Source organism: Drosophila sulfurigaster, chromosome 3 (assembly GCF_023558435.1).
Source record: "Drosophila sulfurigaster albostrigata strain 15112-1811.04 chromosome 3, ASM2355843v2, whole genome shotgun sequence".
Classification (NCBI taxonomy): domain Eukaryota; kingdom Metazoa; phylum Arthropoda; class Insecta; order Diptera; family Drosophilidae; genus Drosophila; species Drosophila sulfurigaster.
In genome coordinates this window covers 23,523,244-23,535,992 of record NC_084883.1, presented here as the reverse complement: position 1 = coordinate 23,535,992, position 12,749 = coordinate 23,523,244, and the positions used below count along the sequence as shown (strand labels likewise).

At 34.5% G+C, this 12,749-nt stretch overlaps 1 protein-coding gene across 1 annotated transcript; it reads left to right on the top strand.

Annotated features, from left to right (window-relative positions):
* Positions 1–7,116: 7,116 nt before the first annotated feature.
* Positions 7,117–8,914, top strand: LOC133840498 (sal-like protein 3). The gene is made up of 3 exons (XM_062272359.1): positions 7,117–7,154; positions 7,215–8,323; positions 8,387–8,914. The coding sequence occupies exons 1-3, from the start codon at positions 7,131–7,133 to the stop codon at positions 8,421–8,423; spliced, it is 1,170 nt and encodes a 389-aa protein (XP_062128343.1). The 5' UTR covers positions 7,117–7,130; the 3' UTR covers positions 8,424–8,914.
* Positions 8,915–12,749: the final 3,835 nt, after the last annotated feature.

Sequence of the window (12,749 nt, the reverse complement as noted above, 5' to 3'; positions counted from 1 at the left end):
TTTCGCTGTATTTTTTTTTTTCGTCGCTATATCCGGTTGAATTCTTAAAAATTTCGTCGGTATAAGCGGTTAGTAGCTAAAAGCGGAGACGTATTAAGCAGAATCCCTTTCATATAAGTTTGTATGGGGCCAACCAAGCCATCGAGTTTTCTACTGTACTTGTGTTCCATGGCTCCATAAAACTTAAAACCATTTGATTATTCCATAATAATATGTGTTTTTTCCAACACAACGAGTAAAATGTGAAAAATAGCTTATTACTTGTGAGGACTTCACAACGAGCTGATAATGAATTTGCCACGGAGGTTAAGCGGTTTGACCTATATTATGTATTGATTACGTTCGTATTTTTTTTAATTAATCTCTCTGTGCATGCATGAAAGCTTAATCAAACTTAATTTCTATTCTGATGGAAAATAATATATTCTTGTATACAAATTTAAAACAAGAAAGCTACAGTCGAGTGTGCTCGACTGTGAGATACTTGCTACCCATTTTGAATAAAAGCAAAATATTGCTGTATTATTATCAAAATATACCAAAATTATATACCATAAAATTACTTTAAAATGCCAAATGGTATATTAATATGATACTTCGTTCAAGATATACTATAGAGTGAAAAATATACCAGATTGTCAGTTCTAGTATTCAGGAATCACAAAGACTATAGTTATTGTTGTATGTACCAAAACTCGCAACTCTAGCTTTAAAATTACGCTTGTTAATAGAGTTTTGTCAATTTGTGGGGCGGAAGTGGACGTGGCAAAAGTTTGAAACAAACTTGATCTGCCTGCAAACATAACAAATTCTGACGAAAAAAAATTATAGCTCTATCTTTTAAAGTCTCTGAGATCTAGATGTTTATACGAACATGACTAGATCGTCTCTCCTGTTGACGCTGATCAAGAATATATAGGCTTTGTAGGGTCGGAGATGCCTTCTTCTACCTGGTACATACACACATTTCCTGCCGACACAAAGTTATAATATCCTTCTACCCTATGGGTAGCGGGTATAAACATGCGAGTGCGCTCAGTATGAAAACTAAGAACGGTAAGGTCGAGTGTACCCAACTGTAAGATACCAGCAACCCATTTTCAATAAAAGCAAAACAGTGCATTTAAATATACAATCTTAATATACCGAAAAAATATTTAAATATTGAATTTGGTATATTGAAATAACAAGTACTGTCAAAAAAATTATAGCAATGAGATCTATGTGTTCGTACGGACAAACAGACGGACTCGGTTAACTCGCCTCGGAAGTTGACGCTGATCTAGAATACATATATGTACATATACTTTATGTGGTCGGAAATACCTTCTTCCTCTGTTATATGCATTACCCGCCGGAAAAGATTCACTTTATTTAATTAAATACAATATTCGCCAATTAAAATAAAAATTCAAATTCACTCTACATACTGGTAGCTCAAAAATTATATATTTGAAATTGATTATACGAAAACGTATAGTATGAGTTTGGTTCTTATATAATCTATACACAAATATAAAAAGAGCTAAATGAGTAATTTGTCTTTTCTAGTTTGACATAGATGAGTTTTACGAAGCAGCAGCAAACTGACTCTCACAACTCTTGCGAGAGCAGCGTTATCTCTTATTGTAAATCGGCTGCCTTTATTCTAAATCGTGGCTTAGCTATTCATAATTTCTACTCACAAACTTAGTCATAATATTCACATTTGTGCGAATACATGCTAGTGGAATGAAAATAATGGAGGCGGATCGTACTTACATTAAGATTGCTTTACATGCGGAAATTATATATGGGTTATTCCATGAGGGAATTTGTCCCGTGCGAGACTCTTTACATTGAAAATAACATTAACTGAAACAATTTAAAAAATAAGAAAAGTTTATTTTTATGGCTATAGATAAGTACTTTAATTAGAGCTAAGAATGGTTTTGGAATTTTCGTTCTGTTTTGTTTTCTGTTGTGTTAATTGCAAAAATTAACCAATTCGTACGCACAACCAAAAAATGAACGAATTTATATATTTTTTCGTAAAACAGATGAAGTTCCTATCAATCTAAGCTCTAAATATAGTGCTTATCTAAAGCTTTAAGAATAACATTCAGTTATTTTTAAAATAGTTTCAGTTTATGTTATTTTCACTGCAGTGCACTGCAAAAAGTCTCGCACAGGAAAAATTTCGCCATGGAATTACCCATATTTAAAAAGTGGGAAATAAGATGTGTAATTGGCAATTGTATATGGGCTTATCAATAAGTGGAAATGTGGCAATGTGGCAATGTCCCATGCCAGAAGAATAACATTCATCAATATGCGAAACGGAATACCAGACGGATTATCATAAAACAACTCGATTGACCTCTCTCGCTTTCGCGCCCCGAGTAACATGGAACATGAGTGTTGTTGATGTTCATCATTGCGCTCTCTTCTTGAGCGTGGCAATACAAAACAAAGTTTATGATTCTATTAGGTTTTTTGTTTGTTTGTTTGGATGGAATAGAAAAAAGAACTCCTAAATATAAAGTTAATAAAACAACATAATTAAAGCAATAAAGGACTTGTTATTTTGTTTCCACTCTTATGTCATTAAGAGATTCCTTAGCACTTCATCTCATTTGGATCGCTTTCGTAACCAATAACTGAAAATAGAAGGATGCTTAAGTTGAAAATCGGAAGACATTTTTATAAATCATGATGACTGGTAAAATAAGTACTGGAGTGATGAAGATCGTGGACTACTTGTCCGAAGAGTGCGACACTGAGTTTTGTGAGCGCCTGCAGGACGAACTTTGAGAATGTTGAATGTTGAAACATGTTTTGTGACTCAAGTTTGGAGTATGATATTTGACTAATGATAATTTGGTGCTCATCGGTTTGTATTTATATAAGTAGTATGATAGAAAGAGTTTTCTGTTTTTATCCAATTCAAATGATTCTAGCAGTCAGAAAATGTCAAAGCATTCACTCATGAGTGGGTATTTAAAAGGGGGAATTGTTTCTTCTATATGTGTTTCAGCGTTGACCTATTAAACCAAATTTAATATAAGCAGCAGTAGTACAAAATTTAAAATATGTCGATCGCATAATTACAACAAGTAAGAAAGCTTCAGTCGAGTGTACTCGACTGTGAGATACCCGCTACCCATTTTGAATAAAAGGAAAATATTTTGCGGTATTTTTCTCAAAATATACCAAATATACTACAAAAATGTCAAAAATATACCAAGTGGTATATTTGGTATATCGATATAGTACCGCGCTCAAAGTATACCATAGACGACACAATATACTAGATTGTCAGCCAAAACAACTCAGTATTTCTTTAATAACTTTGACAATTTCTATCCGATCGCAAATTTGTAGGAATCATAACTACTATAGTTATTACTGTATATACCAAAATGCGTAACTCTAGCTTTAAAATTACGCTTGTTATTCGATTTTTATACCCGCTACCCATAGGGTAGAAGGGTATTATAACTTTGTGCCGGCAGGAAATGTATGTAACAGGTAGAAGGAGGCATCTCCGACCCTATAAAGTATATATATTCTTGATCAGCGTCAACAGCCGAGACGATATAGCCATGTCCGTCTGTCCGTCCGTCCGTCTGTCCGTATGAACACCTAGATCTCAGAGACTATAAGAGATAGAGCTATAATTTTTTTTCAACAGCATTTGTTATGTTTGCACGCAGATCAAGTTTGTTTCAAATTTTTGCCACGCCCACTTCCGCCCCCGCAAATCAAAAATATTGAAAAATATTGAAAATATGTCCAAACATAGTTGGTATCTCGCAGTCGAGAACAGTCGATTATAGCTTTGTTAGATGAGTTTAACTACTTGTAATTTTTATACCCGCTACCCATAGGGTAGAAGGGTATTATAACTTTGTGCCGGCAGGAAATATATGTAACAGGTAGAATGAGGCATCTCCGACCCTAAAAAGTATATATATTCTTGATCAGCATCAATAGCCGAGACGATCTAGACATGCCCGTCTGTCCGTATGAAACACTGGATCTCAGAGACTATAAGAGATAGAGCTTTATTTTTTTTCGACAGCATTTGTTATGTTTGCACGTAGATCGAGTTTGTTTCATATTTTTGTCACGCCAACTTCCGCCCCGCAAATCAAAAAAATCGGATAATACGCGTAACTTTAGAGTTATATGCAATAATAACTATAGTAATTTCGGGAATTTGGTTGCGATCAGATACAAATTGTGGAAGTTATTAAAGAAATACTTTTGTATGTGAAAAATCGCCTACTTACTAGGGGTCTTAGTTGCTTTGACTAACAATCTGGTATATTGTCCCGTCTATGGTATATTTTGAATGTGGTACTGTATCGATATGCCAAATATACCATTTGTTATATTTTTAGTATTTTCGAATTTTTGGTATATTGTAAAAAATACCGCAATATTTTCATTTTATTCAAAATGGGTAGCGGGTATCTCACAGTCGAGCACACTCGACTGTAACTTTCTTACTTGTTATGCTGTGTTATCAAATTGCAACGGAAAGTTTTAAGTGGTCTTTGGACTTTAAATTATCAATGCAATAGGATATTTTTGTTTGTGCTGATTAGTCGCCGTTGCGACGAGTTTATGTTAGAATATGATCTTTATGAGAAACCATTTGGAAGTTAGGGGAATAATTACGTGAATGCGTAATGTTCAAGTAGTGAATGCGGTAGTGAATATATAAATGTGGAAATGTACCATCACACTGGATGCAAAAACAGTATATACATATATATCTCATCATCACTAAAATGTTAAAACAGTTTATGTATATTATATATGTGTAAAGATATCGAATAGCGATTGTTGTTTGGCCTTACATGGCCTCACTTTTTCTAAATCTCTTCCTCTTTCGTCGAAACCATCAAAGAATAAAAGCGTGTCCGCTAGTTGCTGAATAAAATACAAAAGTGTTTTATTTGATAAACTAAATAAAAATATATAAAACTGATTAAGCGATACAACAAAAGGATTGATGAAAGAGAAGTCGCCGTGCTCAACTAAATATTATCTGTGCGGATTAAATCGGATTAATTGGATTTTCAACAATAAATATATAGTATTACTTTCAAAATATAGTACATATAGTACAAAATATACCAGTTTGCCAACCAAAGCACCTAAAACTCGACTGCACCAGCTTGTTTTTTGCCATATACAACTATCTTTTAGACAATCTATATTTTTTATTTGACCACAATAAAGTTTTACTTCAAAATTCATACTACTTAAAATTCGTTCATTCGTTAAAGCGTACATTTCAATGTATATTCGGCAATTTCTCTTTCTATTTTGATCCTGTGATAAAGAGGTAGTTTCTTTAATGTCTTGCTACAATATCATTTAAAGCACTTATGTTTATTTCTTAGGATCCTAGGCCTTATATAGTAAACATTGCATTTAAATCTCTAAAGAACTTCTCTTTGAGGACCCTTTTTTATTTGAAAAGGACATTTTTGTTTATAAACATTAAATTTAAATCCCTAAATATCTTTAAGGACCCTTTTTTATTTGAGAAGGACATTTTTGTTTATCTAAACCAACACTTCACACCGCAATGTGCTTGAGGAAATTTTGTCTTCTTTTAGTTTTTGTAATATTTTTTTAGGTTTTATTATCATAATAAAGTTTACCAGTTCAATACTATATTTAATGTCGCAAATAACGACAGGATTGGGATTTATAAATAACAACATTTAATTGAACAATTCCTGGTTTAAATTTAGAAGTAATAGCATATTAAGTAATTAGTTCTAAACTCAATCAATATTTTGTAAGTGTACGATTTCGAGACAAGCAGAAAATCGTGTGCTGCAGATACATAGGTAACAGATAGTTCTATACAAACAGGCACCGCTGCGTATTTACGACTTCACACCATCTGCCACAGCATGCATGATTTGACCTGCAAGCGATATAAGATAAGGTTATCCTACTTTACAACTGTCCAGACTAATAAACTATGAGATAACTATTGATTATAAGGCTACCCATTGTAAATTATAAACAGGTAATAATTAGACCTAAACAAACATTAGTTCTTAAGATATTGTATATATAAACCCTGCATATTCCACAATAAAATTAGTACTTAACGAAAACTCGTGGTATTCACTTCTCCGAGCTCAATTTGTTTCAAGTACAGATTGCGGCAACGAAATTGTTACTGGTATCAAGAACCGGTGGCAGACAAAAAACAAACTTTTCAGCTAACATATAAACAGTAAGTATTATTGTCCACTATTTACTAGGTTTGCAAAATAATCCATTATATGGTATCAAAATGGGTTTATAACTCAAGAGGGGATATACCATAATATCAATTTGACGCTATATATTCAGGTATTTAAGTCGGAGATCTACTATTTTATCTACCTGTAACTAACCTACCTACTTAGTAAATACGGAAAAGTAAAGGAGATGAAAGTGAGAATGTATAATCTTGCCAAAAGGTTTTATACAATTTGTTAGCTCGCCAGTCTAATCGTTTTAAAATTCTATATTTATTTTAAAATATATAATGAGCATGTGAAATACGCAAAATTGCATTGCAATCAGTTTATTGACTCTAAAAAACAATTATCAACGTATAAAAAATACACATGTATGAATTACTCTAAAGTACTTACAATATATAAAGATTTCTTTACATATGTTAGTAACTGCATATTTTTGAAATTTATATTTAATCTTTTGTATTTGAGTATATGAACACACACATACATTCAAGTCTCGATTCATTTTCAACAAAATCTTATCGCTCTTTTTGAGAATATAAATTGTTTTGCGTCAGATGAAGTATCTCGACAAAAACGCCCATGAACGTTGCCCCAACTACCGAAGTGATTGAAAATAATGTGCGCACAGAAATGAGGTTTTCTATCCTGCAATAAAAACTAATAGCGATCGGAGTAGGGTAACCCCTAGTTCTCAGCACGTACATACATAAGTCTGTGTGCACACATACACATGCACTTATGTAAGTGCTTGCGTTTGTGTTGGGAAGTATATAAGCACCTAAACAGCGTGACTAGGGTTTTCAGTTCGTTGTGAAACTCTGAGACGAGCACAACGCGATCGAAGATTTTGATAGCACAGAACAAATGTACAGCATGGAGGGAAAATCGGTAATTTTAATTTAATCTTAGTTTATAAAACAATAATATTAAATCGGATTTCCAACTTAGTTTAAGACGATGTTTGGACTACCCACGAGTCCAGAGTCCAGTGAGGATTACAATACAGATACTAGTGATGATGATGTGGAATTTGTTGGAACTTATTTAATGGAAGCCATGACAGATCAAGGAAACGTACCGAATATAACCTCAAATTTAGGAAAAATGGCAACTGTATTGACAACTCCGCCAATGTCACCACAGGACATTCACAACCTGCAACCCAAAGATATGCCATCGCTTACGGCCATGTTATCGAACAATTATTCTGGCCATACTCCAACTGGATACATTGTGCATATTCCCTGTTTCCTGTGCAAGGAACCGTTTAACAACATTAACAGCCTGAAGGAGCACCTCACGATGCATGCCAAGCAACTGAATGGAACATTAATAAATAATCCTAGACCAACTACACAATCAATGCTGCCCACTGATCTGTTCAGTGGAGCACCGTTAATAAGCACGAGCACAGAACATGCAATTCCCCTTGGTGCACCAACTCCCATTCCGCCTACAAGTGTCACAATGCCAGCAACGGAACCAACGGAGACTCTCACTTGTGAAATATGCGGCAGGGTGCTGAGATCGATGCTGGGACTGACGCTCCATGTGCGGAGTCACTACAATCCGGACCGACAGAAGTATGTGGCAAAGCCATTCAAGTGCCATATGTGCAGAAAATCCTACAGACGTCAGTCCAATTTGCAGAAGCATATGACCTGCAGACATGGCATACGTCCCATCACAGAAGCACTACCTCCACTTCCACGACCTACTGCAGATCCAGTTCCCACCCTAGCTTCTGATGCGGCTTCAGCTGCAATCCCAACTGCGGCTGCAACTGCAGCTCCAACAGCCGCAGCAGAATCTCCAGCAGTTAGGCAAACAGTTCCACGTCCAATTCAGCCACCGCCAGATGATGAGCTGAATATCAAGCCGAGCAAAACAATCATTTGGAGCACCAAACTGCTAAATGCCGTCGCCGCTGCCAATTATAGTCCTGCCGTGGAATCCGCCTCCAAGTACATCGCACCCACGGAGGAGAGCAGTCAACCGTCGATCTTTAGGCCACCGCCAAAGCAGAAATATGCATTACGTTCCCCCTTCTGCAATCCGTATGTTGCTCAAATCAACGTCAAATTGTCAGTAATAATAATAAAATTATTCTATTCTTTTAGAAATCTGTGGGCGGACTATGATAATCACATCCCATAATAATCTCGACTTAAATACTTGTGCACTATGTGTGCATGTTGATTTGCGTTAAGTCGAACGAGTCCATATTTAAATATGTGCTCATTGCAATTGCGATGACAAGCTGTCGTGGGAAGTTGAATTCAATGACGATGATAGGGCTCCATCGTCGGAGGCAATGAAACGACATTAAAATCCGATTCAATATCGCCCCATATTCCTCCTGCAATCGAGTATGCGAGCGCTTTCAAAGAAACTTTTTGTTTTGTGCTGATAAAGCAAAAAATCATATATGTATATGAAATCAGAAACCCACGACACTGTTCATCGTTTATTTTACTGGAAATAATAAACAATAAATGTGATTACGCTTACAAGTATGAAGCATGTCAGCATAATGCGGTTGTAGTTGAGAACTGAATTCAAAATGGAAAGCAGCGATATTGACGTTACTAGTTATTGTAAGTATACTAGAATACTCTGTGCCAACAAATCGTTATATGCAATAAAAACCCCAATATTATAAACAAATAAAAAAGCATTTTTTATAAGAAAAACAAAACTACCATTTCTGACAATCTGATACATTTTGAATGAATGAATGAATTCATTTTATAAAAGATAGTAAAATTTCAATTTTCTTATCAGACAATTTGAATGAAATACATTTTTTAATCTCATTCCAAAATATTGTACAAGTTTCAGCCTCCCAGCCTTTACCGTTTTTATACTCGCAGGAATTGTATGTAACAGGCATAACGAAGCATCTCCGACCCTATAAAGTATGTATATTCTTGATCGGCGAGAACAGGAGAGACGATCTAGCCATGTCCGCTTGTCTGTATGAAACACTGGATCTCAGAGATTATAAGAGATAGAGCAATATTTTTTTTCGACAGCATTTGTTATGTTTGCACGCAGATCAAGTTTGTTTCAAATTTTTGCCACGCCCATTTTCGCCCCGGAAAATCAACAAAAATGAAATATCAAGCGTAATTTTAAAGCTAAAGTTGCGAATTTTGGTACATACAATAAAAACTATAGTAGTTGTAATTCCTGAAAAATTGGTTGAGGTCAGCTAAAAATTGATTGATAAAAATTGAAGTTATTAAAGAAATACTTTTGTATGGGCAAAAACGCCCACTTACTAGGGGTCTTAGTTACTTTTCCTTAGAATTTGGTATTTTGTGCCGTCTGTGGATTGATTGTGATTTTGATTTGTGGTACTATATCGATGTTCAAAATATATAGTTTGGCATATATTTAGTATTTTTACAGTGTATTTTGAGAATATTACCTGATTTTTTTGCTTTTATTCAAAATGGGTTGCGGGTATCTCACAGTCGAGCACACTCGACTCTAGTTTTCTTACTTGGTTGTTGTACATTGATGATGGTTCTATCGAAGAGTGAATCAATCAGTAGAGATGAATATTTATAATATTATTTACATACACGAATAATCATAACTAACAAAGTGGCTTGAATGGAATCTATACATTATAAAATTACCTTAATCTATGTGTTTATTTCAATAGAGATAAGAAATAAATGATTTGTGCGATCATGGAAAAACAATCGAAATCAAATATGATGAAATCCGGTTCAGTCATTTATTAAGAATGTATTTCTTTCCGGTTTCTGTTGATAATAAAATAAATGTATGTAAATCTAAGGGTTAATATCAGAACTAAATAGAACTTAAAACTTTTCCAGCTCTGGAATTTCTATTATATAATATTGATTCTATTCTAATCTTCGCACTTGTAAAAGAAAACAGCGGATAAGCGGTTAGTCAAGTTGTTATACAATTTATTCATGAAGTAATGTTATACATATGTACATATATGAATTTTCATACGTTTTATATCCTCCCATATGTGCGCAGAATAATAAAATGAAATTGGAAACACATTGAAAGACTTAAGGCCCTTGAAATTCTATCTTGCGCTTCAAGTGAATTTTAAGTTCTAAAAATAAAAAACAAGTGTACGCGTGATAAACTCGATAGTTTTGACAAAATTCGTGATCTCTTATGTATATGGTTAACCAATCAGATTTAATTAAAAGTCTCTACTAGATTTTTTTGTGTAAGGTTTTCTAATGACCCATATCATCGAATTTATTACCAGGATGACAAGCAAAAATCTCTGCTAGATTTTTATACCCGCTACCCATAGGGTAGAAGGGTATTATAACTTTGTGCCGGCAGGAAATGTATGTAACAGGTAGAAGGAGGCATCTCCGACCCTATAAAGTATATATATTCTTGATCAGCGTCAACAGCCGAGACGATCTGGCCATGTCCGTCTGTCCGTCTGTGTGTCTGTGTGTCTGTCCGTCCGTCCGTATGAACACCTAGATCTCAGAGACTATAAGAGATAGAGCTATAATTTTTCTTCGACAGTATTTGTTATGTTTGCACGCAGATCAAGTTTGTTTCAAATTTTTGCCACACCCACTTCCGCCCCCGCAAATCAAAAAAATCGAATAACAAGCGTAATTATAAAACTAGAATTGCGAATTTTGGTATATACAATAATAAGTATAGTATTTATGATTCCTGAAAATTTGGTTGCGATCAGATAAAAATTGTCGAAGTTATTAAAGAAATACTTTTGTATGGGCAAACACGCCTACTTACTAGGGGTCTTATATACCATTTGGTATTTTTAGTGTTTTTAGTATATTTGGTATATTTTAATAATAATACCCCAAAATATATTTTTAGTATTTTTGTAGTATAATTGGTATGTTTTGAGAATAATACCGCAAAATATATTGCTTTTATTCAAAATGGGTAGCGGGTATCTCACAGTCGAGCATACTCGACTGTAGCTTTCTTACTTGTTTTTTTTTTGTGTAAGGTTTTCCAATGACCCATATCATCGAATTTATTGCCAGGATGTCAAGCAAACTGACTTGCATCCTTAAAAGGAACAGGTAGATTTTGAATTCGTTACCTGCAGAGGTAATGTTCATTGGAAAAATAGAGCTGAAGTCATCAAACCAATTAGTCCTCTAGGAGCACGTCTTAAAAAGTGTCTTATTCACATCGTAAATGATGACACTATATTTAAAAGGAGTGAATTCTTAGGATTTTTTTCAATAAATATGACAATTTAAATAAATACACAAGAAACTGGTAAAACAGTAACTAGTAAATTCCCTAAATTAAATAACAATTCTAAAATATTTAACCTAATATTAGGCTACTAATTGAAACCATTTAATTTCAATGTGCTCATCGTCATTCGGTAGGTAGGAAAAATGGAATGGAGAAGAAGAAGCTTCGTTAGCTTCTTCCTAATAAACGTGTGATATAAAGGACACTCTTCACTTAACCCAATAAATTAAAATTATACCGAAAAATTTGCACTCTAACAGCATACACACTGCACACTGTACAGTGCATACAGAAACTTGTCTCTGTAGTTGTTTTCCAACACTAATGCGGCATGTGCACTTCGTTCTTCGTTCCGCTAAAAAAAAACACCCCTACACGTATAAGCAGGCATTCTGTTTATCTCTCATTCTCAACAGTTTCGTTTTAACTCGCATCAGCTGCGGATGTGAAGAGAGTGTGCGTCGTCGTATCTTAACAACATAAACACACCGAAGCTTATTCTAAGTAAATAAATGTGTACATAAATATATGTAGGAGTACACACCAGACTATAGATGCAATTTTTTCTGTGAGACTTGCTAATAAAGCGTGGAAAACTTAAAGTTAGTGTCGAACATTCCAATATTAATATTGTAAACTAATCAAGTAAAATTATAATTGATTTTCAACAGCCGAAAATACCTTAAAATGGACCTAAATGGAGAATATTTTATCTCTGATGGACACGCTAATTTAACTACTCCACTAAAAATGAAAAGCAACGATAATAGTGAGGAATGCGGTGGTTTTGCAATGAATTGTTTTCTCTGCCCGCGAATATTTACGGACATCGATGAGCTGCAGGAGCATTTATCTGTGCATTCCTTGGAACCCCCAAGTCAAAACACTACGACGCAACAGAATTTCAACTGCAATGTTTGCGAACGGAGTCTGCGCTCTGAAAAAGAACTAAATAAACATTATAAATACTATCACGAATCAAATATGTTAAGGAAAGCCAATGAGGCAAACCAGCGCTTCGAATGCAAATACTGCGAGAATATTTACTTATCGCAAAAAAGTCTCCAACTTCATATGGACTCACATCATGGCACAAAAATAGAGAGAGCAAAGAGAGCAAAACACTCCGACAAACTTTATGTAGCAATTCAATTAGTAGAGCGAAAACAAAAATATCCACCTCGATCGCCATATTTTAATCCGTAAGTGTTTATCCCGCCT